Source organism: Octodon degus, unplaced genomic scaffold (genome assembly GCF_000260255.1).
Source record: "Octodon degus isolate 3935 unplaced genomic scaffold, OctDeg1.0 scaffold00011, whole genome shotgun sequence".
NCBI lineage: Eukaryota > Metazoa > Chordata > Mammalia > Rodentia > Octodontidae > Octodon > Octodon degus.
The window spans coordinates 15,913,310-15,940,380 of NW_004524587.1; the positions used below are offsets into that span (position 1 = coordinate 15,913,310).

General features: G+C 41.6%; 1 protein-coding gene across 2 annotated transcripts; it reads left to right on the forward strand.

Moving 5' to 3' along the window:
• Nucleotides 1-26,960, forward strand: Dync1li2 (dynein cytoplasmic 1 light intermediate chain 2). 2 transcript variants are annotated; one of them, XM_004625909.3, is made up of 13 exons: nucleotides 2-307; nucleotides 384-457; nucleotides 2,379-2,495; nucleotides 6,510-6,740; nucleotides 13,275-13,444; nucleotides 13,880-13,973; nucleotides 15,477-15,612; nucleotides 18,091-18,202; nucleotides 18,714-18,773; nucleotides 19,587-19,628; nucleotides 20,013-20,130; nucleotides 21,222-21,338; nucleotides 24,077-26,960. In XM_004625909.3, the coding sequence occupies exons 1-13, from the start codon at nucleotides 201-203 to the stop codon at nucleotides 24,175-24,177; spliced, it is 1,479 nt and encodes a 492-aa protein (XP_004625966.1). In that variant the 5' UTR covers nucleotides 2-200; the 3' UTR covers nucleotides 24,178-26,960. The 2 variants fall into 2 exon arrangements, with proteins under 2 accessions (XP_023565030.1, XP_004625966.1); XM_023709262.1 differs by lacking the exon at nucleotides 15,477-15,612 and having other exon boundaries at nucleotides 1-307; nucleotides 13,880-13,959.
• Nucleotides 26,961-27,071: the final 111 nt, after the last annotated feature.

Genomic DNA, 27,071 nt, shown 5'->3' on the forward strand with positions numbered 1-27,071 from the left:
CTGACCTACAGCTTCCGGCCACTGCGGCGGCCTCGTGACCCGTAGCAGCCCGCAGACACAGCGGGGTCGACAGGGCTCGTCGGGCTGCGTGGCCCTTGTGGCGCAGACGTCGCGGCAAGGCGCGGGGGTGGCCCGGCGGGGTCCTCGCGGGTCCTTGGCCGGCCCGGGGGAGGGCCCTCTTTGTGGCTGCAGTTGGCAAGATGGCGCCAGTCGGGGTAGAGAAGAAGCTGCTGCTGGGCCCCAATGGACCCGCGGTGGCTGCCGCCGGCGACTTAACCAACGAAGAGGAGGAGGGCCAGAGCCTGTGGTGAGGCCGCGGGCCGAGCCGGGGAGGGCCGGGCCAGGGCGGGCCTGGGCTGACCGCCTTGCCATTGTTGCCGCAGGTCTTCGATCCTGAGCGAAGTGTCCACCCGCGCCAGGTCTAAGCTGCCGTCCGGCAAGAACATCCTGGTCTTCGGTGAGCGGCGGGCGCTCCCTGGGGGGCTGGGGTGGGCGAGGCGGCGCCCCTCACACAGGCCCAGGCTTTCGCTTCTCCCCTGCTGCTACCTGTCCCCTGCCGGCCGGCGCTGGGACGTGCTAGGCCTTGGCCGGAACCCCCGGGAGTCGCCAAGCCCACCCCGCCTGACGGTGGGGTGCTTCCCCTTTTGGAGAGCCCAGTGGTGCTGTCCGGGGTGGTCAGCAGCTTCTTCCTTCGGTCACCTGGGCGCGACATCACGATTGACTCCTTGTGCCCCTGGCCTTCTTTCACGAAGTTCATCATGCGGAGAAAGGAGGGAGTAGATGAGAAGCCTGGGTGCAGAGGACAGGTAAAGGAGAGGGCCTGGGCTCGGAGCTCGACCACGGGAGCTTTTATAGGTCTTCTAGAACAGTGCTCGGATGTCTTAACGCTTCAGATGACTGGCCTGGGAGTCAGCGCCGAGAACTTTATTATTTCTGCCCTGCATGCTGAATTTCATCAGTCATGTCCCTTATCCTCTGCGGCCTCGGTTTCTTCATACAAGTGAGGAGCTCTGAGCGTATGCATACAATAGACCCATTCGCGGAGTAGGACCTGTGGGCAGGGCACTGAGACAGCACAGACAGCCCTTAGACATTTAACAACAGTCTCATTCAAGCAGATAACATGTGAATTGGGGATCACACCACGTTGGGCATGGGGAGATTGTTGTGGAAGCATCACATTGCTTTGTGCCCTGAAAGGGAAATTTGGGGATTGGGTGTTTTGAAGAGTGTCAGTAGGCAGGAGCACACAGAGTTGATCAGATCTGTGCTGCTTGGACACTGTTAGAAGCCTCTTGTGGTAGATGCTCACTAAGAAGCCTCTTGTGGTAGGTGCTCACTAAGGAACATTGAGGGCAGATTTTGAAGAGTTCATGGTCTTTCCTGAAGGCTCCAGATTTTCACAGACCTTTTATCTCCATCACCGGGCTTTATGGGAATCAGTACTTCGGTGGTTTTCCTACTCTTTTCTGAAGGGATCAGATAGCTTTCAGACTGGTGGTAGGTTATAGTGGACCTTAGAGAGCTTTAAAAAATGAAGAATTAGTAACTTTGTAGAGTTACAGGTGGCACAGAATGAACTGGTATTGAAGTCAGGCTTACATGGTCCATATGGACTAGAGAGCCTGAAAAAAAGTATGGCCTGGTCGGAGGGTGGGGCATCTTTGTGATTTACCTTTTAACTCATGACTGTAATTCTATACTATTAAGTCTCAAAAATGTCTAGTGATCTTTGTTGGTGATAGTTCTACTTGATGTTTGGAGGATTTTCTTTTGTGGGGGGTGTTATTCGTTGGTCAGAGGGAGATAAGCACTTAGTAATTAACTGAGATTGTGCTTTGGAGTTTGCTTAGGATTATAATTATATTCCTTAGTTTCCCAACCTTCAGAATGCTTATGAAGGAGGTGTACTGAAATCAAATATAAATAACTTCTGTCCTTCGTGCTTTCGAAGATATAATCAGTTGGGGGTTTTTTCGTATTTGTTTTTGTTTTTTAAATTCAGAGTGTCTAGACTTGGTGATTAATCCTGTTCTGAAATTTTAATTTCTTGTGATGAAAGTTTATTTTGTGAGAAACTAACCCCACCTTTGACTTCTCCAAATGCATATGTTAGAGATGGTAGATAAGACCCATTGGCTTGCCTTTCTCCTTCCTTTGTGAAATAAGAGAAACTGCACTAGGATGTCATTTTTTATGTTGGAATTTGTAGTGTTTACCCTGTCCCCTCTCTGGTGACTCTTGGAGCAAAGTCTGCTTTGTTTGTGAAAGTAGATGATATCTCAGCAGTGGCATTGCGTGAAATTCTTAGTTGTTCCTTGTCACATGAATGTCATGACTTGCCATCTTTGTCTTTGTCTTGAAAATTTCATTTGTAGGTGAAGATGGTTCTGGTAAAACAACACTCATGACTAAACTACAAGGTGCAGAGCATGGCAAAAAAGGAAGAGGCCTAGAATATCTCTACCTCAGCGTCCATGACGAGGACCGAGATGGTAAGTGAAGCACTGATCTATGGAAAAGGGCACATGCAGGACAATGCCTCCTAAATGTATCTAGGTATTCTCAGCTTTCTTTTTGGCGCATGAAGAATTATTTGAGCATAGAGGAACTGTGGACCATTTGCAAGATTTTTTTTTTTTTTTTAATGTTTATTCTTTTGGTACAGGGTCTCTCTGTGCATCTCAGACTTGTAATGATCTTCCTGCCTCAGCCTCCTCAGTGCTGGAATTACAGGTGTGCACTATCACACCTGGTTTTCAGAGCCAGCATGACATGCAGTACCAGGGATCGAACTTGGAACCGTGTGTTTGCCAGGCAGGCATTCAGACTGCTGAGCTATCTCCAGCCCTGTTTTCAAGATTCTATCCACTTTTTTTACAGAGCATGTTAGCAAAAATGAGGAGTAGGACTGTTAGGAGCTCATGTCTACATATAAAGGAAATCCTTAAAGTTTGACAGGCACATAAAGGTAGCAAGAAACATTTTTTTTAAACTTCGGAGTTTTCTGCAACAGAAATGTTGAATGCTTGGCAGACTGATCTAGCACCACTGTTACTCTGCCTGGTTCCACTGGAGAATAAAGTTCATTTACATTCATATTGATAATTTTGACTTTTTTAATGACTATTTAGAATGCTAAATCCTAGAGGTACAGAGAGGTTCAGGGATAATAATGCTCTCCTTCATTTGCTTTCAATTTGGATAGTAGCTGGGCATGGAGGTCTGTGGCTGTAATCCTACCACTCTGAAAAGGTAAGGTGGAAAGATCATTACATTTGAACCCAGTCTGGGCAGTTTAGCAAGACCCTGTCTCAAAATAAAAAAAGATCTGGGGATATAGCTCAGTGGAAGGCTCTGGGTTCAATCCCCAGGATGGCAAGCAAACAAAAATGTAGTTGGTAATAGTTTCTATCTGCATAGTAGTTAGGGTGATTAAAGGCACATGGTAAACATTCTTACCGGATTAGTTATTATTTTGAAACTTTCATAATTAAGAGTTGTATGAAGTAGCAATTTTTGCTTAAACGTTTCTGTAATATAGCCTTTAAAATCTTTCAGGATTAAAGGTAGATTTTTTAAATGGGTACAAAATAAATTAGTGGTACCTGGGTAGGGTTGGGGTTTTTTGTATAGAAATTATCATTGTAGCCTAAAGGTGAAATGTATTAGCTAAATTATATTCATTATATTTGCCTTTACCCATTTAAACAGTAAGACTCATGATGTAAGGGGAGCCAGTCCTCTCACTTCCTGTCTCCCACTTGCTCGTTGCTAAACAGTGGAAGTTGAACCAAGGTCCTTTCTAGCACTGTAATTCTCCCATCTCCAAAAGCTGTTCAGTAGAGAGTATGAGTGAGAGTCTCTTGTTGAAGTTTGGAGGTCTACATTGTGTGAATGCCAATTTAATTGTCATTTTAGAATTCCTGGGATTTTTTTTTTTTTTTTTTTTTTTTTGTCTGCTCCCTTCCCTTGACTTGTTTTGTCTTACTGAACATTCCCTGAAGGACTTGAAAGGAAACAGGAGGTGGATCTAGTGCCAAGGGTTCTGTCTTATGTCAGAAAGACAGGCATCAGGTGTCCCTTTAGGCCCATTGGAGTCCATGTTTATAGGGCTGAGACTTGGGCCACTGAGTCAGGCCTAGAGGACCTTGCATGTCTGTATCTTTTGCTTCCTATCTTTGTAGGGCACCATGGTTATTGTGGAAAGAACTTGGGCTTTGGAGCCCGGTGGATCTGGTTCAAGATGCTACTCCTGTAGTCAGCAGTTGTGTAGCCTCAGGTAACTAATTTAACCACCTACACTTGAGATTTCTCATGTGTAGAATGGATGATGGTGCCTATTTTTCAGGTTGATAGAATAAGAGAGTATGTGTGAGTGTGACGGAATGCTGGAGACATGATGACTGCAGTACTATTTTGTCTCGTTTTTATTTTTGTCTTTGTTTGGGCTTTGAGACAGGTTCTCACTGTGTAGCCCCAGCTGGCCTTAAAATGGTCATCCTCCTACCTCTGCCTCCTGAGTGCCATTATGTCCAGCTGTCTTGTTTCTTTTGAAAGGACAAAGCAGTATGTGTGCTCCCTGTGTCTTCTATTTCAAGGCAGCAGAAGCATGTTTCAGGCCAAAGTACAACATCAGTTGTATTTATTTACCTTTGAGTTGTAAAGTAGATGGTGACTTCTATTTTACATTCCTAAAAGATCACCTTAAAAACTTTGGTTTCTGCAGTCATATGATAATTTTTAGGTTACCTACTTGAGAGTACTTGTTTAATAGAAAAGTTGCCCTTACCTGTGGCTAATTATATATCTTTAAGTCCTAGTGTCTTTTCATTGTGTGGCATGACTGGGTTATAAATACACATTTCAAAGGCAATCACCCTTATAAGGAGAAGTCTGACTTGTACCTTTGCTTTCAGGGTTGAGGAATTAATGCTGTATGGGATATGTGTGGTCTCCAAGCATATGCAAAAGTTGTATGTGATAGGCAGTGGTAAGGGAAGCTGGAAAAAGGAACCGTGCCTGCTGATGAATAGGCATTGAAACCCATAGATTTCAGGTACAGAGCATTGTTTTTGTCTTATTTTTTCATCCTGTTAAAACCAGAAGCTTGGACATGCTAGCACTGACACCCTCAGTCCAGACTAGTATTTTTTAGGGCTTTCATAGAAACCCAAACTGAAGCTAGATACATTTCAAAAAAACAAAAAACTAAAAAAGTTAATTAAATATTTCATGATCTCTGAAGGTTATTTATTTATTTATTTATTTTTGCAGAACCGGGGATTGAACTCAGACCCTTGCGCTTGCCAGGGAAGCACTTATTCCACAGAGCCCTCTCCCCTTGAAGGTTCTTTTTTTAAAAAAATAGTTCTTAAAATTTTCTAAAACTGTATTACCAGTTTGGAGAATTGACTTCTGCAGTTTGTTCACCCAGTTATAATTTTGGAACCATATGCTTCATTAAATGTCAGCACTTAACATATTCTTTAAGACATTTTAAAATATATTTATTCTAAAATGTTATTGTAGAAAACAAAAATGTATAAAATAGACTAATATGGCCCTCAGTATACTTACCACCTGCCTTGAGCAGTTAACTAGTTTTGCTTAATTTTATTTCAGCTATATTTCATCCTCTGGGGGATTATTTTGAATAAAATTTCAGATATTATATCATCTGTAAATACTTCCATGAAGTATGTCTGAAGAGTAATGGTTTTTAAAAAGTAGAGTAATGTTATTATATAACAAGAACTGTAATTCCTTAGTATCATCAAGTATCCAGCAATTCATATCTCAACTTATATAATTTTTTTTTTTCTTTCCCCTGCAACCGGGGATTGAACTCAGGCCCTTGCACTTGCCAGGAAAGTGCTTATTCTACTGAGCCCTCAACTTATATAAGTAATGATTTTATCTTGGCATTTAAACCCAAAAGGCCTGTCTCTCTGGCACCCTCTGGTATGTGCCCTGTGTACTGTGGCTAACACAAGAATGGCTTGTTTAACCACAGGCTCTTAGGAATTGCTACCCACCCCACAGATTGCTGATACCTTAGGATAATAGATTGTTAAGATAATGGCACAGTAGACTAGTGAACATCAGCATTTAAGTTTTTATTGAAAACCTTTTCCTTAACCTTTAGACATTGCTGAAATTTATTTTCACTTGTAGATACTTGCTATCTACAAGGCTTTCCTTCAGCTTGTTGTGTACCCTAGGCTGGCCTCAACTCATGGTCATCCTCCTGCCTCAGCCTTCTTGAGTGCTGTGTTTATAGGTGTGTGCCACCATGTCCAGTGACATGACACTTATGGTAGTTTAAACATTTTAAAATGCAGACAATTAATGAGGCATTAGGACCTAGAATTACTGTTCTTGAACATTGGACTCTTTTCAGTTAGGATTTCTTTCTTCATTCTGTGTGGAATTCATCTTTGTAACACTACTTTTCAGATAGCTGTGCTGATGTAATTGTCCAGTCATGAGTTAACTTTATTTCTTAGATCATACACGCTGCAATGTGTGGATTCTGGATGGAGACCTCTACCACAAAGGCCTGCTGAAGTTTGCAGTTTCTGCTGAATCCTTGCCAGAGACCCTGGTCATTTTTGTTGCGGACATGTCTAGGCCTTGGACTGTAATGGAATCTCTACAGAAGTGGGCAAGTGTCTTACGTGAGCACATTGATAAAATGAAAATTCCACCAGAAGAAATGAGAGAGCTGGAACGGAAATGTAAGCACGATTTTTTAAATTGGAAAGCTCACTAGATAGTGGGTAGTCGGAACCACCTTCTGTTTTAGTCAAGAGACTTCAGTGAAGTTGCATTTTGTTTTGCACCATTAACTTCAGACTTGCTGTTACAAATGTAGTTATGAAGAATACTTTGAAAAAGTATTCAGAGCACTCTGCCTTACATGTTACAGTTGAAGACAGTGGATCAGTAGTCCTCATTGTCAGTTCTGTTAGGTCTTTTTGTCAGTTCTATTTTAATACAGTTTTTTGCCTACTTCCAAAATGTGATCAATTCTGTAGCTTTCCAGGATTTTCTGCCATTCTGTCTGCTGACTTAGCGTCAGGGTGTGGTGGGTTTGTTGTGGTCTCCACGGATTGAATCCCACCTTTGGGACTCTCTGAAGGTTCTGTGTACTCGCTTGTTAGCAGGTTTAGTGAGAGTCCTAAAACAGGTAAAATTTTTGGAATATAACAAACATGATTTTGTGTAGTAATAGGAATGTTATTTTTGGGTATCATTAAAGTGAAAAGTGATTTTAAGACTAAGGATATCTAAGTTCTTTTGAGAACAAAGAACTTTCATACCAAAGGAAGTTTGTTTGTGTGTCCCCTCCACCCCAACGTGGTTCAGAAGCTTGTTTTTCCTGTCCCTTGCTTCTGTTCAGTTACATCAGCTTCTGTCTTCTTGCCAGGGAAAGGGAGGGCCCAGGCCTGAGCTGTGGCTGCAGCAGCAGCAGCAGTCTTGGGCAGGACAGGCTTGGCCCAGCCTGGCTTAGTTCCACGGATGACATCATTCCTTTTAGTGAGTTGATGAGGGCTGTAAAACTTGACACAAGAACTTCATGCCTCCTAGCAGAAGGGTTCAGCAGTTTTGATGTGCTTTTCAGATTATGTTTAATGCTGTATGTCTTCCTGTCCCACACTTCATCTTGCCCCTGTTCCACATTAGTTAAATCAGGGAGTTGAATATCTTATTCTTTGATTTGCTGCCAGTGTGATGCAGAGTTCTCCCACATGTGTGCTGTCCTGATTGTTATGCAGCTCAGCTCATCTGTCTTCAACCACTGACCTTCTAGATAATGGCTCTTTTTCTCTGAAATAGAGACCCTAATGATAATTTCTCAGAATAGTTCTGAGGCTGAATAGCTGTTTTCTGTCCATTACATATACAGCCTCTTATCCACACTAGTAAATTAATGCACTAGAGATTTTTAGTTCTGTAATCTGTTTTCTTAGAGTGATAACATTGTAAAGATTTGTTAAAATAGAAAAAAAAAAAGAGAGGCCAGGGATGGCTGACCATATAGAGAAGGTGTCCGTTCAGTACAAGGTCCTATTCTAGGCCCTGAAAAACTATAGACAGGCTCTATTTCTCTGGAGCTTAAGGCATGAGACACTGAATTTATTTTATGCCTTTAGTCATTGATGTCTGTCACTTAGGATTAGGCTCATTTGCATATAGCACAAAACTCGAGATAATGCTGCCCTAAATAAGACTGAAGTGTGTCTCGCCTGAAAATGAAATGTAGTAGGTAGTTCAAAATTGGAGAGCCAAAGGCTCAAGGATCCAGATTTTTCTGTGCTTACTGCTTTTGTCATTTCTAGGGTGTGGTTCTCTTCCTCCTAACAAATGAAGCTCTGCATTTCATATCCATGTGCCCAGGAGCAAAGGAAGAGCTGGAGAATACATGCTGTTATCATTAAAGGAAGCTGGGAAATGTAGTTTTTATTCTGCGTGACCATGTATTGTGGATATCAGAGTTCTGTCCTGTTATGGGGAGGAAGAGGAAAGGACACTGTATGGCAACTAGCAATTGCTGGAACCATGTGTATATTTCCTGACTCTGGTTAACCTTCCAAGGCCCTTGCTTTCACCATCCCTTGTCTGAGATGTTTGGAATGGTGGCTATGCCTTTGTGCTATATGTTGAAGGAGTGCCTTTGCTAGTGCTGGTTTTAGATGACATTTCAATAAAATAGTTGGCTGTATTCATGCTGAGGAAACACTGTTTCCCAAATTAATTGGACTTAACTATTGTACTGAATGAGTGAAGGGCTCCTATCCAGCCAAGCTTCCAATCCAACCACTCTCTAATCTACCAATTTTGGAAAGCTGTGGCCAGCCAGTCTGTTTCAGTGTTAGGGTTCCCAGTGTTCCACTGTGTATGGCAGCTGCTTGACTGCACAAACCATCAAGCCAGAGGAAAAGCACTCCTAGGAGCCAATAGAAGGTGATGCTTGTGTGTAGGTTAGTCCTGCTTGCTTATGTGGACCTGTGGGGTCGTCTCACAACTAGATGCAGTATGTGGTCAGGGAGGTAGGAGGGAAGGGTGACAAGCATCAGCAGCAAAGGTGTTTTGTGACCTCTTTCTTTTTTTTTTTTTTTTGGCGGAACTGGGGATTGAACTCAGGCCCTTGCGCTTGCCAGGGAAGCACTTATTCTACTGAGCCATCTGCCCAGCCCTGTGACCTCTTTCTTACACTCACTCTCCTCTAGTCCTAGCAGGAAGATCCAGGTGGGCTGGTGGCCCTTGCTGTGAAATGCTTGCCTTCTACTTTCTAGAGAGAAATTGTTAACATTACCCACGTGTATCCCCTAAGGAAAATATACATTTTACTACCAGAATTACACAGTCCTCAGTTTTTTAATGTTTTCAATGATAAGTGTATTTTTAAAGCAATTTCAACATTTTTTTCTTTATATTACTTTATTAGTATATATGTTTAATGTTTACATACCTTGTGGGAAGTTGGTACATATACATAGCTCATATTTATAATTAATAAACCCTTTGTTACTGAGTTAGCTTAGAGAACATTGTATTACTTACAAGACACATACTAATTATAATACTAGAACTTTAGTATGGGAAAATAAGTTTGTACTGAATTTAGAGGTTTACAATAGTACTGTCTTTTATTAAGAGAAACTGATAAATTGTGCAATAATCTTTCGCAAGTTTTTGCTAACTTAAAATATGTTTTATTATGTAATTTTACTTTTGTATATACTAAATATTTATATTCCTTAGGATGACTATTTTATATTGTGTTCTGGGGGGTTGTGATGTTTGGGTGCTATGTTTCGAGATAATCTTAAATTGAACTTGATTGCCTTGTATCTAAATATATACATACATAATAAGACTCCTTGGAAAGACCTCTTTTTTCCATGGCTTTTGATAGGTTCTGGCCCTGGTGTGAATTGCTGAACTATTATGGTGGTCATCTAATACAGCTGAAACCCTTAGAACAACAGCTCATCTTCCCAGAGACCACTTGCCCCTTCTTCTCCAACTCAGCCCGGCGTGCAGTTTCCATTCACCTTTCCCACCACCTTGGAAGACCCCAGTCAGCTCCTCAGATGTTTCTGAATATCCCCGTCAAACTCCACCCCTGGCAAAAATATGTAAAATCCCAGCTTTCTTTGTCTCAGCCCAGAGGATCTACCTGATCCAGTTGCCTTCGATCCTCTCCATGTCTTTGGAATACATAAAGGCTGCTTTTATCTTTCGTATCATAAAATTGTGCCCTCCCCAAAACCTATCAGCTTTAACATTAGCAAGTTGAATTAATTAAAAGACAGTCTGGAGAATGGAAAAAACAAAAAAATAAATAGCACACCTTAATTCCTTTTTTAGTCCCATTTCCCTTCTCCCCCTCTCCTTTGATCTTGGTCCCCTCCCTCTTTGAGAACATCTCTCCTTGCTTCCTGTGATCTAATATCTTGCTCTTCGTTTTTACTTGCTTTCTCATATAAGAAAAGTCATGTGATATTTTCTTTTTTGTTTGTTTGTCTTTGTATCTTGAGGGAAGGGTCTACAGGGTGTTCAGGTCTCACTACTAGATCCAACTCGTAGTGATCTGCCAGTGTTCATACTCCCAAAAGCTGGTATTACAGGCACACGCAACCACACCACCCAGTCTCCATCTCTGTCTCAACGCACAAACCCCAGGCTGGTCACCTTGCTCTGCCTAAGCAGGTGCTTTAATCTGCTGAGCTATTGGCTCCACCTGCCTTTCTTTTTTTCTTTTCTTTCTTTCCATACAGTGCCTTGCTGTATAGTTCAGGCTGACTTGAATTTATTATGTGGCCCACTTGGCCACTCCTGTCTCAGCCTCCCAAGTGCTAGGATTTCAGGCATGCGACACCACACCCAGAAATCTTCTGTTTTCTTTATCTATATATTGTGCACATTTGCTCTGTCTTTCAACCAGTTTTCTAAAATTCTGAGTTAACTAAACAGATGTAAATGTCCTATGTTTACTGTAGAACCATAATTGAGGTCATTTGTTTAAAGTGTGACTAGTCTCATCTAGGGCTTCTGAACCTTTTTCTTGGCACTCGTGGAATACTGCAGAGTTTGGGCAGCACCACAGGCAATAGAGGATCCTGGAGGAGGCTGCCTGAGCCGCCACATCCCACCTCCCTTTCTACTGCAGCTTAGCTCACCTTTCTCCTGCCCAGGACCTGCCTTGCTCACTTTCTAGGAAGCCTTAGCCAAGTGCCTCTGTATCTTGAATAGTTAGATCTTACCCAGGTAAAGCTTTGTATTTTTCATTGATTTGAAGTTTTATTAATGTGCTTTTAAAAAAAATCAGGAAAATCTTTTTTCTTTTAATTTCCTTCAACAGCAACCTCGAGGCATTTTGTTTTTGTCCAAAATGGAGTAAAAATCACTTGAGTAGATTATTTATATTGATAGTCATATCATATGCATAGCTTAAAGAGTTTAGAGGTGAAATATTAGCACATCTGCATCTGAGAGCTTGATTTTTTTTTTTTTTTTGTAGAACCAGTGATTGAACTCAGGCCCTTGCACTTGCCAGGCAAGCGCTTATTCTCCTGAGCCATCTCCCTGGCCCCTAAAGACATTTTTTTAATAGTATCTTTATTGTTAATTAAAACTAATAATAGCAGGTTGCTTAATACTAGTTTGCATACTTTCACCTTGTATTCTGATTACCTAAATCTCTGTAAATAACCACTCATTAATTTTTATTTTATTTCATTTTTTTTGTGCAACCGGGGATTGAACTCAGGCCCTTGCACTTGCCAGGGAAGTGGTTATTCTACTGAGCCATCTCCCTGGCCCCCACTCATGGTTTTAAAATGTTTGAGAACTGTTCTGTGGGTGCAAAGGAGAGTGCATCTTTTTAAGTCCTCTGTAGTGCTGTTCTTTGCGTTTACTTGTTGAGCTTGTTGTTGGTAAGAGGATCTTAGGGTCCTTAGTCCTCCTTGACTTACAAGAACACAAGAGCTAGCTGCCTATTGGCTTCTCTGGCATGACATAACTTCTTTCCTTTCTTTTTTTGAGACAGGCTCTCACTATGCACTCACTTGTGTAGCCCCCAGACCAGTCTCAAACTCGCAGTGATTCTTCTGTCTCAACCTCTGGAGTGGGTACTATGCCTGGTTAATTTTCTGGCCTGACATATAAATCTTAAAATACCCCTATCCAGGTGCAGGTCTGCTTAGTCAGAGTAGTGAATGTGTGTCAAGAAACATTCCTTGGTGCTGACCCTCATTGTGCTAGGTGGGGACAGGCCCTAAAGGTGAGTCTTTAGTTCCCAAGAGTGGGGACAAGGAGGAAGTGTGCAGCTGGTGCTGGGCTGGTAGAACCTCAAAAACTTAGTGCTGTTGTACTGCAGCTGTGTGAAATCAAGTGTTTTTGTGGAGTTCAGTATTTCAGCAAACATTTCTAATGAGGATTTTGACAAGTTTTCTCATAGCAATAACTAATGGTAACCTATGTGAAGGTAACAGTTAAACTATTCTGCTGCTATTTTGTTTGTTTTTAATACCAGGAATTGAACTTGTGACCTTGAGACTTTGAGCTTGCCATGCTTCTGCTGGTTTTTTGAAGTGATTTATGTTTGTTTTGTTGTTTTCATACTGGGAACTAATGAAATTGTAGAATTTTTAAAAACCCAATTGAAGGTGTCTGGAGGATTTTTTGCTGTTCTGAATTTATAAGGCTCAGACTGAATATGTCAGAATTGGCATTTTTCATCACCATCCCTGTTACGGTTTGTGTCTTGTTGTCGTCCCCCCCTGCCCCCGCCCCCCAGCCTCCTGCAGTCACGGGGCAGCTTCTGGAGTTTGTGATTGATTATTGTGGGTGTGGATGCTGCACCTACCCTGGGGCAGGTAATTTGCATTACAAAGTAAGGAGGGCTGAGAGGCTGGCTAGCTGCCTGAGCTGCTGCCACTCCCTTTCTCTCTGCTGTTTGCCACCTCCATGAAAGGTTGCTGTCCTTGTGCTGAGTATAGACGGAAACCTCCAGCAACTGTGAGCTAAATAAACCTTTCCTTCCTTCATTTTGAGTATCCGGTATTTGTTCCAGCACTGAGAGAGGAGTAACTGAGGCAATCCCCCAATCCCTAATACTGCCGTCCAGTGTGACTCTGTTTGTCACACAATTGCTTATTTTGTTTCTTGTTACTGCTTTATTCCATCTTCTAAAGTTAATGTGTATTTTTATTTGGTGTATGTATAATATTTTTTAATATTTTTTTCTTTTTCGTCTGTAGTCATGAAAGAGTTTCAAGACTATATCGAGCCTGAAGAAGGTTGTCAGGGTTCCCCCCAGAGAAGAGGGCCTTTGACCTCAGGCTCTGATGAAGAAAATGTTGCCTTGCCTCTGGGTGACAACGTGCTGACTCATAACCTGGGGATCCCAGTGTTGGTGGTGTGCACAAAGGTGCGTCCAGGGAGTTGTTGGCTGGATTTGGCCAGTGAACAGTCACTGTGTGAAAGCAAGTTTGAGAAGTTTTGGTGAATTTCTTCTAAAAAGAGAGTTGGGTTTATTCAGGATTCATTGACATATATCACATGTGCCAGGATAGAACATATTGTCTCTTAACATTTTTGCTGGTAAGATGACAATTCATGTATGCTCTGGGTTCGTCTCCAGAAAGCACTGAATATATGGGTAAACTCAAAGCAGTTTTCTTAAGACTACATAAACTAGGTCATCTGGTCTAAACTGATAGAAAGTAAAATGATGAGGTGGAAATAGAAATTCAATTATAGAGAAATAAAGTGTGTCTCTTACATAAGAGAAAAGGTAGCTTTAAAAATATTTCCACTTCCAAAAGTACACAGCTAGAGAGCTGACTCTTTTGTCTCCCTACAGTGTGATGCGGTGAGCATCCTGGAGAAAGAGCATGATTACAGGGACGAGCACTTGGACTTCATCCAGTCCCACCTGCGCAGGTTCTGCCTCCAGTGTATCCTTGGGTGTTCTGCCAGGCCCGGGGGTGTGGGATTCCCTCCAAATTGGACTCTTCAAGGCCATGCCTAAACCCACGAGTAGTCTCAGCTGGGCGTGGTGGTGCACTTCTGTAATCCCAGAACTCAGAAGGCTGAGGCAAGAGGATCCTTGTGAGTCCAAGACCAGCCTGGGCTACAAAGTGAGCTCAAGACCAGCCTGAAGTGTGCAGCGATACCCTACCTCAAAAAAGAGTAGTCTTCTGCCTGTATATATTGTGTTACTGATTTTATATTTTACTGTGTTGGAATTTGAAGCTATTTAACTTATGCCAATCTTTGGTCATTTTTTATTTTTAAGTCTGTACAATTGATATGCTTTTATGTTAAAAAGAAGCTAAAGTCTGGTGTGGTGGTGCCCTCCTGTAATCCTACTACTCAGGGAGGCTGAGATAGGAGAATGGCAAGATTGAGACTAACCTGGGCAACATAGTGGCTTAGTGAGACCCTGTCTCAAAAAAATCAGTGTCTAGAACCTACACACACATGCATACATGAAGAAGCTAACATGAGATCATTTTATTGCCAAATTATTTTTATCATGCTTGGAAATCTTTTTAAACTTTGCTTTTATTCACAAAAGAATAATTAGCAGTGCTAGTATGTTGTAATTGCTGCTGGTGTTTCCCATGTATTTTATGCTGCTCATGAAAGAGCTACTGTGTCAGTAGTCTTTCTATGGAAAGTCAAAAGCTCCCTGCCCCTAGAGTCAGAGTGATGAATGGATTGCTGCCTCCTTTGAGACCATCCTTAGAAATTATGCCCTTTTTTGGTCTTTTTGATACAGGATCTTGCTGTGCAGTTCAGGCTGGCCTTGACCTTGCAGCATCCTCTTGTCTTAGCCTTCTTAGTGCTAGAATTAATCTTGTGCCTCCATGCCTGGCTTGTCGAAATGTGTGCTTAAGGATAGACTTGGGCCGGGGAGATGGCTCAGTGGAATAAGTGCTTCCCCGGCAAGCACAAGGGCCTGAGTTCAATCCACGGTTCCGCCAAAAAAAAAAAGGATAGACTTGCTAATGTATAAGTAAGTATCTACTGACAGAGAATTCTAAACCTTGGTATGCTGAGGATGTTTTCCCACCTCACCCAAGAGCTACTAACTTTGCTTCTTTGGAGGAAGCCCAGAGGATCAGGATATATGTGTTAAGTCAGTTACACAGTCTGTTGGTATTAGCGTGCTTTATGCTTCTGACTTGGTTCATCCGCTACTGTTCCCTTTTTTGTTTTTAAAATTATAATACTAGTTGTCAAAAACTGGGAAAATTGTCCACAGTGCTTTAAAAAGTTGCGTTTCTGGGGCCAGGGAGATGGCTCAGTAGAATAAGCGCTTCTCTGGCAAGGGCAAGGGCCTGAGTTCAATCCCCGGTTCCACAAAAAAAAAAAAAAAAAAAAAAGTTGTGCTTCTGTAGGATTAATTTTGTCTCCTTCCTCAGTGAATTGGTTTTCCTTAGCAGATTGATTAGATGGAGCTGCCTTGATTTACACATCAGTGAAAGAAGAGAAAAACCTCGACTTGTTGTATAAGTACATTGTTCATAAAACATATGGATTCCACTTTACCACACCTGCCTTAGTTGTGGAGAAGGATGCAGTTTTTATGTGAGTTCTAGAGAGGTGATGCTTTTCACCCCTTCTTTTTATAGCACACTTAGCATTTAATGTTTACCCTTTCGAGCACCATGCCTTCTGTCTGTGTCTCATGCAGCTAGCTGCTGTGAGGAAAGTATGGACTGAGCCTCAGACCTTCCCTTTCTGCTCCCCCTGAATTAGGCATTCTGCCTGAGGGGGATGAGCTCTCAGGACTGCTGTCTTTATTCACTGCAAGAAAGTTGCTGAACATTTTGACACTCATTGTCAACTAGTGAAGTACTGGGTGGGGAGAGAATTGGAAATATAGGGGATTTCACTTAAGGGATACTATGTTGTTTGTTTGTTTGTTTGTTTGTTTTATTTACTTCAGAGATTTTAAATGTCTCCCATTAGAGCATCTAGTTCCTCTAAACATCTTCCTTGGCTCTGTGACATGGTTCTGGCTGTTCTGAGTGCTTATTTTATTTCCAGAATTTCAGCATTTATTTCTAGCCACAGGGATTGATTGTGCTGTCTAGAGAGTGAGATACCTGTATCCCTGAGTTTCTTTTTCTCCCTCGAGAATCACATTGCTGGATACATAAATAAATGATGAAGCCATAGTCTCTGAGAGCACCATATTAGTAAATTGATGTTCAGGTTTAGCTAGCCTCTTAGCTTAACAGTTATATTTGTCTATTTAGCAAGCGTTACTCATTACCTCCTAGCTGCCCAGGTCCCCTGCTGGGGACACAGAAATGAATGAGGTGTGGTTCCTGGTATGGTGTTGAAAAGAGAAACACAACTGAAGAGAAGGGCAGCACTGGGGTAGCAGAGGAGGTGTGGCAGGTAGAACAGAAGGGGTGATGCTGGGAGATGGCATGCATCCCAGACAGACACAGAGGAGGTGGATGTAGTCAGAGAAGCTGGAGGTAGGAGCCCCAGGTGGTCCCAGGAACTGAACAGATTACTTGCACATTTGAGGAGAGAGTTTCCTTTGGGCTGCTGGCGGACAGCATAACTCCTTTTGGAGAAGCATCCCAAGTGATCAGCCGCCAAAGATACAAGCTTAGTGAACAGTGTGTTTGCCTGTCTTGGTTACTTCTCTCATTGCTGAGACAAAATTCCTGATGCTCAGAATTAAGGAAGGAAAGGTTTATTTAGTTCACAATTTGTGGAAGTTATAGTCCATATTTGTCTGGCTCCAAGGCAGAGTAGCACATGGAAGAAGGCAACAGTTCATGGTAGTGGGGTCAAAAGCAGCAAGCGCAAAAGGGAGGAGCAACAAAGCAAACCTCTTTCCCTCCCTTAACATTTTACGCAGGCTACCTGCTCTCCCCACCCCGGGGGGAGGGTGTAGCGCTTACATCCATAATCCCAGCATTGGACCATGATTCAGTCAAAACTTTGAAAGCAATCCCCATGACTGCATGAGGTGTGGGGATGGGGACGCTTCTAGACACAAACTGTAACAGTGCCCAAATCACCTGATCTGGAGAAGCAGGAAGACTGGTTAGATTTGGGACTAGTATGGAAGAGAAAAGCATCTTTGGGCTTTTGAAGGCTATTCAGGTCTTGGCAGTGTCTCAGTCCTGCCCTATCCTTTGTACCTTTAGGTCTGATAATAGTTGCTTATATGGGGACTGGTAAAGTTAGCAAGGCTATTTGGGGCACTTGGCTGTTCCCCTTGATTATAGACCTGTGGGTCTGGAATTGGGGGCGGTTTGGGGCACTTGGCTGTTCCCCTTGATTATAGACCTGTGGGTCTGGAATTGGGGGCGGAATGAGAGTCTTGTGAGAATAATACTTGCCATCTTTCAAAGCTTCTTGAGTTCAAATGTGTGGTATATGTGATGCTCTTCAGTTGCTACCTTTAAGAAAGTTGGCTGGGAATAATAGGCTGTGGCTTAGCCTAGTGGAAGCCAGGTCTCATTTTGCCCTGTGATGTCAAGCTACATAGCACCTTTGTAGGAACCTTCGTGGTTTGGGCCCCAGGATGGATGTAGGCTCTGTTTCCCCCTTGGCTTGAGGGCATATCTTTCTACACTAGCAGACTCAATGAAGCAGGCCATAAGCTAACCATCAGAGTTCTCAGAGACAACCCATAAGAAGGGAGCCTCCATACCAAAGCCCCAGGGAAGCAGTCTCCTCCTAGGCTCTGTCCTCTGCTTCTCACTGCATTCTCATATGTTGAGCCAGGACACCATTGTGCTACTGTTGGCATTGTGTAGTGGTGCTGAACATGTCTGCAGGGCAGCATGTGATCAGTCAGCTCTTAGATTGGATCCTTAGATGTGGGGTCATGAGCAGGGCTTGCTCTGCTGATCTGATGGAGTATCCTACTATGGGTTATACTGTATATGTCCAAAGTTGCAGGCTTTATTCAGGTGTAGACCAGATCTTAGGGAAGGATATCACCCAGGAATCCTTTCTAACTCAAAATGTGCTCTGAGTATTGCAAGCAATCTCAGGGAAAGAAAGTCAATATCTGTCTCTTTTTGCCTTTAGACCTGCAGGCTGGGACAATGAAAAGAAGATAGCTATTTTACATGAAAATTTTACAACTGTGAAACCAGAAGATGCATATGAAGATTTTATTGTGAAGCCTCCTGTACGAAAGGTATCCAAATCAATCACTTTAAGAATCCAGATGTGTTTTTAAATGGGGGTAGGAAGGAACTTAGAAACATCTTATATTGTATCACTTTGAAAAAAGTGAATAATCTAAGGGCCTTTTCGTAGTCTTTAAATGAAGTCTTGTGTTATGTGGTGGTCTCAGGGTGCAGTGTAAATGATGGTGTGCCCACATGGAGCTGGGTGGCGTTTCCTTTAAAGTCCTAACAGTACTGCTGCCATCTCTAGATTACAATTGTTATATTTGCTCTCCTGAGAGCTACTGAAGCTTCTTATCCAGAGATGTTTAGGACCTGTGAGACTTAAAAATACTATTTGGCTACCTGCCATGGGAAAAGATCAGTGCCAGACTGGAAGAAGGTTAACTGCAGTCTCAGGAAGGATCCTTCAGACACATATAGAAGCCTGAGCACAAGGTTCTTCTTGCACCTTAAATTTTGGCAGTCACTTGGGAGTGGTATTGGCCTATGGCCACAAATGTATGTGTTGCTTTACAGCTGGTCCATGACAAAGAGTTGGCAGCAGAGGATGAGCAGGTGTTCCTAATGAAGCAGCAGGTAAGATGATATTGACATATGACCAGAGGCTTTCTCTTGCATGCAGTAGCAATTTACTGGGAGGGTAGGGGCTACCTACGTGTGGGGTCTCATAGTGGGCCAAGCTACAGGGTTTAAGACGAGGACTTCCAGCTCTTTTCTCTTTTAGGATTGGCAGGTCTTGGACCATCTGCCTTAGAATGTTGGTCTGCCACTGCCTTGTAGATCTTCCGCTAGGCCTAGTACAGTGGTGGTGAACCTATGGGACACGTGCTACAGTGTGCTTTGGTATTACTGAAAGCTCTAGGTTTGCCATCACAGGAATCTTTTTAAATGCCTTTTCTGTGATAAGTTAGGTTTTCTGGCATACTTCTTGAGTTACCAAGTTTTACCAAGTGACCTGGCCACACTTCCTTTATTTCACATCCTCCATGTCCTGGTGCACAAAAGACAGGTAATGCCCATTTTGTAGGTGACGCAGTAACTTTCTTAAGCTGATAGTGTAAAAATATAAACCCAGTCTTAACATTTATCTTTCACCCAGATTGTTGTTAGACATGTTGTGAGTCTCTCTGACAGTACAGGCAAGTCCCAGAAGGTTTCAACACTTCTTTTTCCAACTCTTGCAATTTTCTGTGCCTTGCTTGCTTTCTTAGCTTCAAATGGTTACCAGAATCACTTTTTCACCATGTACCAAACTGCTCTGTAAGATGTCTTTTGACTTAGTATTTGTTAATGGCACCCTCTAGTGGAGTACTAACAGTTAAGTTTTCTCCAAGCCTCAGTGCACTTCTTAGGCCCTGGCTAATGGCCAGTTTGTCCCTGTCTTTGCAGTCACTCCTTGCCAAGCAGCCGGCCACGCCCACAAGAGCCTCGGTGAGTACCTTGCACCAAGCAGTCATGGCCCAAAATGTGGTGGGTGTGTTTAGAGTTTATACTGTTATTTGTGAGAACTTAGGTTTGTATGGGCTTTTATATTCTCAAAGAGAGTTTGGTCTCCCTAAAAGCTGACAGCCAGGAACATGTTCAGGAAATGTTTGGTGAAACAGCTACCATGAATCAGAGTGAACTGGCTTCATTACCTTGTTAGATTTTCTCTTAGGAATAGCTGAGGTCTAATAAGGGACTGATCAGGACTAAACTAGTTCTGTAACCTGGCCTGGGAATGTCCTGCAGAAGCAGGTCTTCTCTTTTGAAATTTGCATTTTCTATTACTATGTTTACAAGCTTGTATGTCATCTAGACTGTTTTTGAAATTAGGAATCCCCTGCAAGAGGACCCTCTGGCTCTCCAAGGACCCAGGGCCGGGGAGGGCCAGCCAGTGTGCCCAGCGCCTCCCCAGGCACATCAGTAAAGAAGCCAGACCCAAACATCAAAAGTATGTATCCTGGGGGCTGGTGAGATGGCTCAGTGGTCTAAAGCATCTACTTAGAACAAGCTTAGCAAACACAGGGACCACGGTTCAATCTCCCAGCACCACGTGCCAGCCAGCCCCGCCCCCTGGTGGGCTGAGCTGGCCACACACACACACACACACACACACAAATAAATAAATAATTTTTTTTTTTTAAAAAGTATGTATCCTGTCTCTGGAAAGCGCTTTAGTCCTAGGTCTGAGCCCTGCAGGGGTGGCTGGGTCTCAGGTAGAACCCAGGAAGACTGAGTCTTGTGCTTCTCCATGAGATAGACTGCTTTCTTCCTGTTCTCTCCCAAAGGCTGGGGTTATAGAGGCATAGACTAGGCCCTGTTCCTATGTTAGAATTGGTAGTGTAGCCATCTAGCATTTTAGAAGACCTCATCTAGACCCCACAGATACTTTCAGACGGGAATGCAAAATAGGCTCTGATTTTTAAAATATTTTGAATTCTAGTGTTATTTCTCATTATCTTACTACTTTTTTTTTTTTTTTTTTGGTACCGGGGATTGAACTCAGGAAAGCACTTATTGTACCGAGCGATCACCCTGGCCCTCATTATCTTATTACTGTTCTGAATTGTGGGGTTTTTTTTTTCCTACTCTACTGCTTTTGTCAATCTGAATTACTAGTTCAGGCAGCTATTATCCCAGTAGCTTGATACCCAAGAATATTGGCTGCAATAAAACCATGAAACAAAATTCCTAATACTTGTATGTTTGATGAACATCTTCTACTTAGGATATGAGCTGTTCATAGCAGGCTGGGAGTGCTGAAGGCTTAAGAAACTGAAAAACACAGGACACCTCCTTAGGACCTGGAGATAATCTGGAGCACAAGTTAATCTTTATACCCTCAAACAGATGGGAAATGTAAACACATTTTCACGTAGTAATTATGCTGACACATAATTAGCCTTAACAGTGATGATATGTAAAGAATGTAGTAAATGAATGAGATCAGTATTCTAGGAAGGTGATATCTAATTCTGACATGAGATCTACTTTTTAAAATTCATACAATTTGTATAATAGATCTTTTTTCTGTTTCCTTAGATAATGCAGCAAGTGAAGGGGTGTTGGCCAGTTTCTTCAATAGTCTTTTGAGTAAAAAAACAGGTTCTCCTGGAAGTCCTGGTGCTGGTGGTGTGCAGAACACAGCTAAGAAGTCAGGTATGGAGGGCCCCTCTAAGGCTTCTGATCCTTGTGTCTGATCAGTGCTGGAAGGATGGGAAGGTAGACAGGAGTGTGCCTTCACCTCACCTGCAGATTCTCAGTAGTTTTCTGAACGGTTTTCTACAGAGATAGATCTGTACTTTACACTGAGCAGGATCCATACTTTTGATGGGAGTGTTTCATTACCATGCAGCTTTCCTTACATTTAACATGTTGCCAGTGGCTTGTACCACCTAGTGGGACTCTAGTATGCTGCCTGTTGGGACAGATGTGCATGTACCACCAGTGGTTCACAGCTGCCCGGTTCACAGTTGTGTCCCCAGTAGTGCGACACAACTTAATGCTTCCATTGTGAATATTAAATTCAGATTTATGAATGTTGAAGCTGTTGGGTGAGCTGAGATACAGCCTCAATTTTACTTGTGAACTTGGTGTAGTTGTTTCTGCTAGATGTTATAGTCAAGCAGGTGGGTCCACCTTACAAGCCACCTTTATAGTGCCCTTATTTTTTTTCTTTTAATTTATTGAGAAATATCAATGAGACAGTTTCACAACCGATTACTGGCACATTTACAGTAATTAATACATTGCATATTGTGTTAGTGGTTATTCATTATATAAGATTCAGACATGATATCCTGTCTCAAACACTATTAGAACAAACCTCTATTCATTGAATTAAGAGAATGGAGCTATATATCTATCCTATTTTGAGTATACAGATAGAAAAGCGTCGTTCATTTCTATCCCACTTTTTTAGTTTTGTCAGAGAAGGGCATTCCATTGTCATTTAAATATTGTAGGTGCTTGGATTCAGTAGAATCTCCTAATATAGTCCAGTAGTCCATAATAGTAGTGGATTTTCCACAAGATTGGCAATGTCCAAAGTTGTTGACTTGAGGATTTTATAGCTCAGCATATTAATATGGCTTTACTTTTTATACTTTGTTTTCATACTTTTCTGCTGGATGATTAAGACCAAAATAAAGCAAGACATATATAATAAGAAATTTAACTTATGTATCTGATAAGGTTAGTCACATCCCCTTAGGATTTAACCTGAAACCCTATACTGCAGTTTGTAGATCCTTTGTCAGTGTCAACTATGTGGATGAGTCACAGCCATTGCTTGACCAATTTGCTCTCTGTGAAAGCCTGAGAGAATGTTTTCTCTCCAGGTGACTCTCCTTAGGCACACTGTCCGTCATTGATCACATTGCTCTGTGGCCCCATAATCTCCTTGATCAGAAAATTTGAGACACAACTGAGTCACATAATGTTACAGTATAGGTTCTTCTACGTCCTGAGTCCTCACTGACCTTGAAAGGCTAGGGCCAAAATGTTGGCTGTCTTTGCAGCCCTGCCCTTATGTTTTTAAATGTTATGAATAAAAATATTTTTAAAAGCTAGGTTTATTGCTTATATACATGTATTTTATATGTGATCCAAGACAATGCCTCTTGATTTGAAAGAATGAGACCACAGAAAAGATGGGCTGTAGATTGGACATTTCAGTACATTATTGGCATTTTATTTGATCTTTTAGTTTTTTATGATGCTTTAAAAATTTTTTTGTTCATTCCACTGCCATCTGGTCTTACTGTGAGCTGAAACGTGACTGAACACTTACTGTCTCCCTGAGGTTGTCCTTAACTCTTCCTCTAATGGCCCATCCACTTGATATGGGGCAGTATGCTGCAAGTCTGTCTTGGAGAGCTCTGAAACAAAAGAACCAAGTTCCTTGGGAACTACATATATTCTCAGGAGCTGAAAGATTTGATTTGATTTGATAATGCAGGGACTCAGACCCAGGGTCTCACTCATGGGAGACAAGAAGTAATGAACATTTTAAAAGATTCTTTTACTTTTTTCTTCGGTTATAAGGTATTTTAGTACGGTGTTTTCATGACTGATATTTCTGCAGCAGAGGAGACCCTTAGGGGATTGTTCTGTCCTTAGGGAATTCTGGCCTCCAGACTGTTAGGAGACAGTCTTATCTGGTGATACTGGCTGTGGGTTAATATTATTCTTTTACCAGAGATAGGGATCATTCTGCAAATCCCAGTTAGTGTTCAGCAATAGGAAAGTATGAGCACCAACTGCACGACTGACCAGCTGAACTTCTGGCATTGGTCTTCTTACTGAAACATGTTTTTTCCAGGCTAATCTTGGAAGTCAGTCTGGACTATAGTGTTGTAATTAGGAACAAAACCTAATTACTTGTCTGGGACAAAGAAATGACTTTGCTTTATTTTTTTATTTTTTATATTTTTTTCGGAACCGGGGATTGAACTCAGGCCCTTGCGCTTGTGAAGGAAGTGCTTATTCTATTGAGCTATCTCCCTGGCCCTAAAGTAGTAACTTTTTTTTTTTTTTTTTTTTAAAGAAATGACTGAAACTTCAGTGTCCACCTCTAACAAGATGGCACAATGCACAGGGGTTAGGATTGAAGGAACAGAGTGGTTTTTGAAAAGGCCCCTTTGTTTGCAACAAAGGCACGCCCCCACCTCCACCCCTCCACTCCCGCCAAGGGCAACCACGTAACTGGGGAAACTTAGACCTGTGACATTGGGAATAATGAAGAGTTAAGTTAAAGTCTGTCTTCTGATCCTTAGGGGAAGAAAGGTTACTTACAATTATCACAGATATCACCACAAATGCTTGCAGAAGTTGTATAATTTTAAATGTTTTCTGTTTTAACATTCAGCTTTGCTTTTTTCTTCCCCTTTGTTAAGGACAAAAGACTGTGTTGTCAAATGTTCAGGAGGAACTGGATAGAATGACTCGAAAACCAGACTCCATGGTAACAAACTCTTCAACAGAAAATGAAGCCTGATTCTCCTAAAATGTACATGTCAAATGACCAAATAACTATGTATATTGATCTGCTAAGACCAGGATTTTTCTGATATGGCACATGCTATCAGTTTTTTGGGGTAGGGGAGATGAACTTTAAAAAAATACTTCATTGGCTTGTCCCAAGTGTGAAGTGCGCATTTAGGAAGGTTATGTGTCAGACCCCTTATTAAGGATAACCCTTGGACTCCTCGGGCATGTACCTGTTGTGTAGAAACAGCACAACTAGGCTTGTAGAACAGAGAAAGGGAGCCCCCCTTCCATCAGGGCAGAGCAGACAAGACCAGAAAATCATTGATCAGATGGTGGTTAGTCTGAGCAGTTATGTATTAGCAAATTTACTTGTTCTGGGGAAGCAGATTACATAGCAGAAAGTCTAGGAAAGAAAGACTGAAAAGAGGCATGAGAAAAGTGATAATGGGGAAGCTGAGTGTTGAGGGAGGTGGAAGAAGGACATAAGCAGTGTTAGTAAATACTGTGCTCAGTAGAGTCAGATAATCATTGTTTAAGACTTAAAACTAGCATTTCCAAGCTAAAAACTAAGCAAAATGGGAATTAGACTTGTCCTAAAGGCATCTTTTTAACTTAGTGGAAGATGTGTTACATATGGGGTGCCTGAGTCAGGTGGGGCCGACAGGGTGGGGAGGATGGCAGCTGCCCAGGACTCACATGCTTAGTGCAGGCCATGTGCCCAAGGAGATCTGGGTCCCATGCATGTGTATTGTGGGCTGTGTTCAAAGTCAGCAGATACAATATTAGTTTACTTTGAATTATGTTTTCTAAGTAGCTCCTGCTTTGTTTTTTAAATTAAATTTTTGGGTTTTTTGTTTTGTTTGTGTTTTTACTACCACAGACTAGCCTACTAGTAGAAAATGGGTAGTCAACCTCTCATATTACCATAATGCAATGTGTTATGGAAAGTTTTGAGGTTGTCAGTGTCCTTGTACTCTGGTTAATTAGCTTGCACCAATCCCTGCCTTATAGTCTGTGGAAGCCTTCACAGAGTTCCACTCACATAAAAGGATCTTGTCCGAGTACCCTGGTCTGATCAGTACTATGAGATGGAGGACAAATAAGTATGGATGTTTTATATTGAAAATGGAACATTTATTTTGTGTTTTTCATAAAATGTAGCTTTTTTTTTTTTCTTTCCTTATGGAAATGAAAAGTTTCAGATGTCTCCCCATTTTGGGCAAATTACATTGTCATGTCACACCACCATTCTGGGAATGATTTCTGTACGTTTGAAATGGCACTTTTAATTTTATATGTGACACAGCATTTAATTGCAAACACTAATATGAATTTCATATATAAAACATTTGTTTTCAAGCCAAGGGAAAACCACAGTTCACTTAAGTGGAGTTTACTTTTTTATATGAATGTTTGTTGTACTGTGTCTCTGCCTAACTTCCCTAATGTTGTTATTTTTATGGATAAGACTTAACTGACCACTAACATAATACTGGGCATAATTTATATCCTGTGTTATATAACAAAACTCTTCAGACTGTCTTGAATTGCTTTTGTAAAGGTCTGAACACTGTTAATGAGAAAGTTGTGTATTTACTTGCCTTTCTGACAAAAAAGGATGTTTTATTGTGCCAGTTTTATTGGTGAAAGAGAAATACTATTTTTTCCCCTGTTTTTCATTCAGATTTTTTTTTTAATTTTTATTTTTTATAATGTATTGTGGCTTCCAATTACCAGGTTGTCTAGGTGATGACAGTAAACTGACTATAGAGTAATAGTTTTGTGGTGACCAGTAGATGCCAAACAGTTTATGACCACACAAAAGGTGGGGTCACTTAATCTCCCTGCAGCAGCTGGGGGCATAATGAGTGATCACAGAAATAAGAAGGAGTTTTTGGAAAGGCACATGTTTAAGGGGGAAACACTATGATTTTAAAGTCTAATACAAAGTTTAAATTTATATCATTTGAACTGATAAGCACTTTTTGGGTCATTGTAAAGTGTACTAGAACCGACAAAATGTTAAGATGCCGGTCTTGGGGAGGAAGGTTTCTTGGAGACCACTTTTAGTCTCATGACAAGTGGACGCTTCTAGTATCAGAAGAAACTGATGCATAGTGTCATGTCCTCAGTGGTTGCCAAAGTCTTCCAACTTTGGGAAGCTTCAGGGTTCTTTTGGGGGAAGTGGGAGGTAGATGATCTTTATTATTTTAGGGTTTTCAGGCATTAGAACCAAAGGCCAAATAAAAAGCAGCCTTTACTTTTTAAAGTAAAATTCATTTTATTTGCTCAATATACTTGTATGGTAGGCTGTTAATTTATATACATTGCAGTGGTTATGTCTGCTGTTTCTTTAAAATGGAAAAATAAACCCAACCTAGAAGATATGGCCCAGATAAAGGCCATGGATTGGTCTTTCCTAAAAATGCAACAGTTATGCTGCTAGATTATTTTGTTTGCACTTTCTTTTTTGGGGATTGGCATTTTAAAATCAGAATTTAAACTGAAGAAATAGCTGGGTTTTATTTAACGAATTTGAAAGTGACTGTTCTGTACATCATGACCTTAACAATGCTGATGCTGTAAGTGAATGTTCACTGTCATCTCTATGCTAAGTTCATTGGTGTTTTTAATTTAATGTTAGGACTGCAGATTATCCCCAACCAGCCTTAGTCCAGGGTGTGGCTCTCTCCGGGTGCAGTATGCAGTCATGTGGCTCCTTGCTTTCTAGCAGTGGAAAAAAAAGATGTCTCTAATTACTGGCTTCAATAAACACGAATCCAGACTGCTTACAGTTTTGGTGACTTTATTTTTGACAAACCATCCCACTGAAGATCCGTTGTCTGCTTATACAAGGTATCTGATCATGTAGTTACAAATGAGTTCTCTTGAAATTAACCA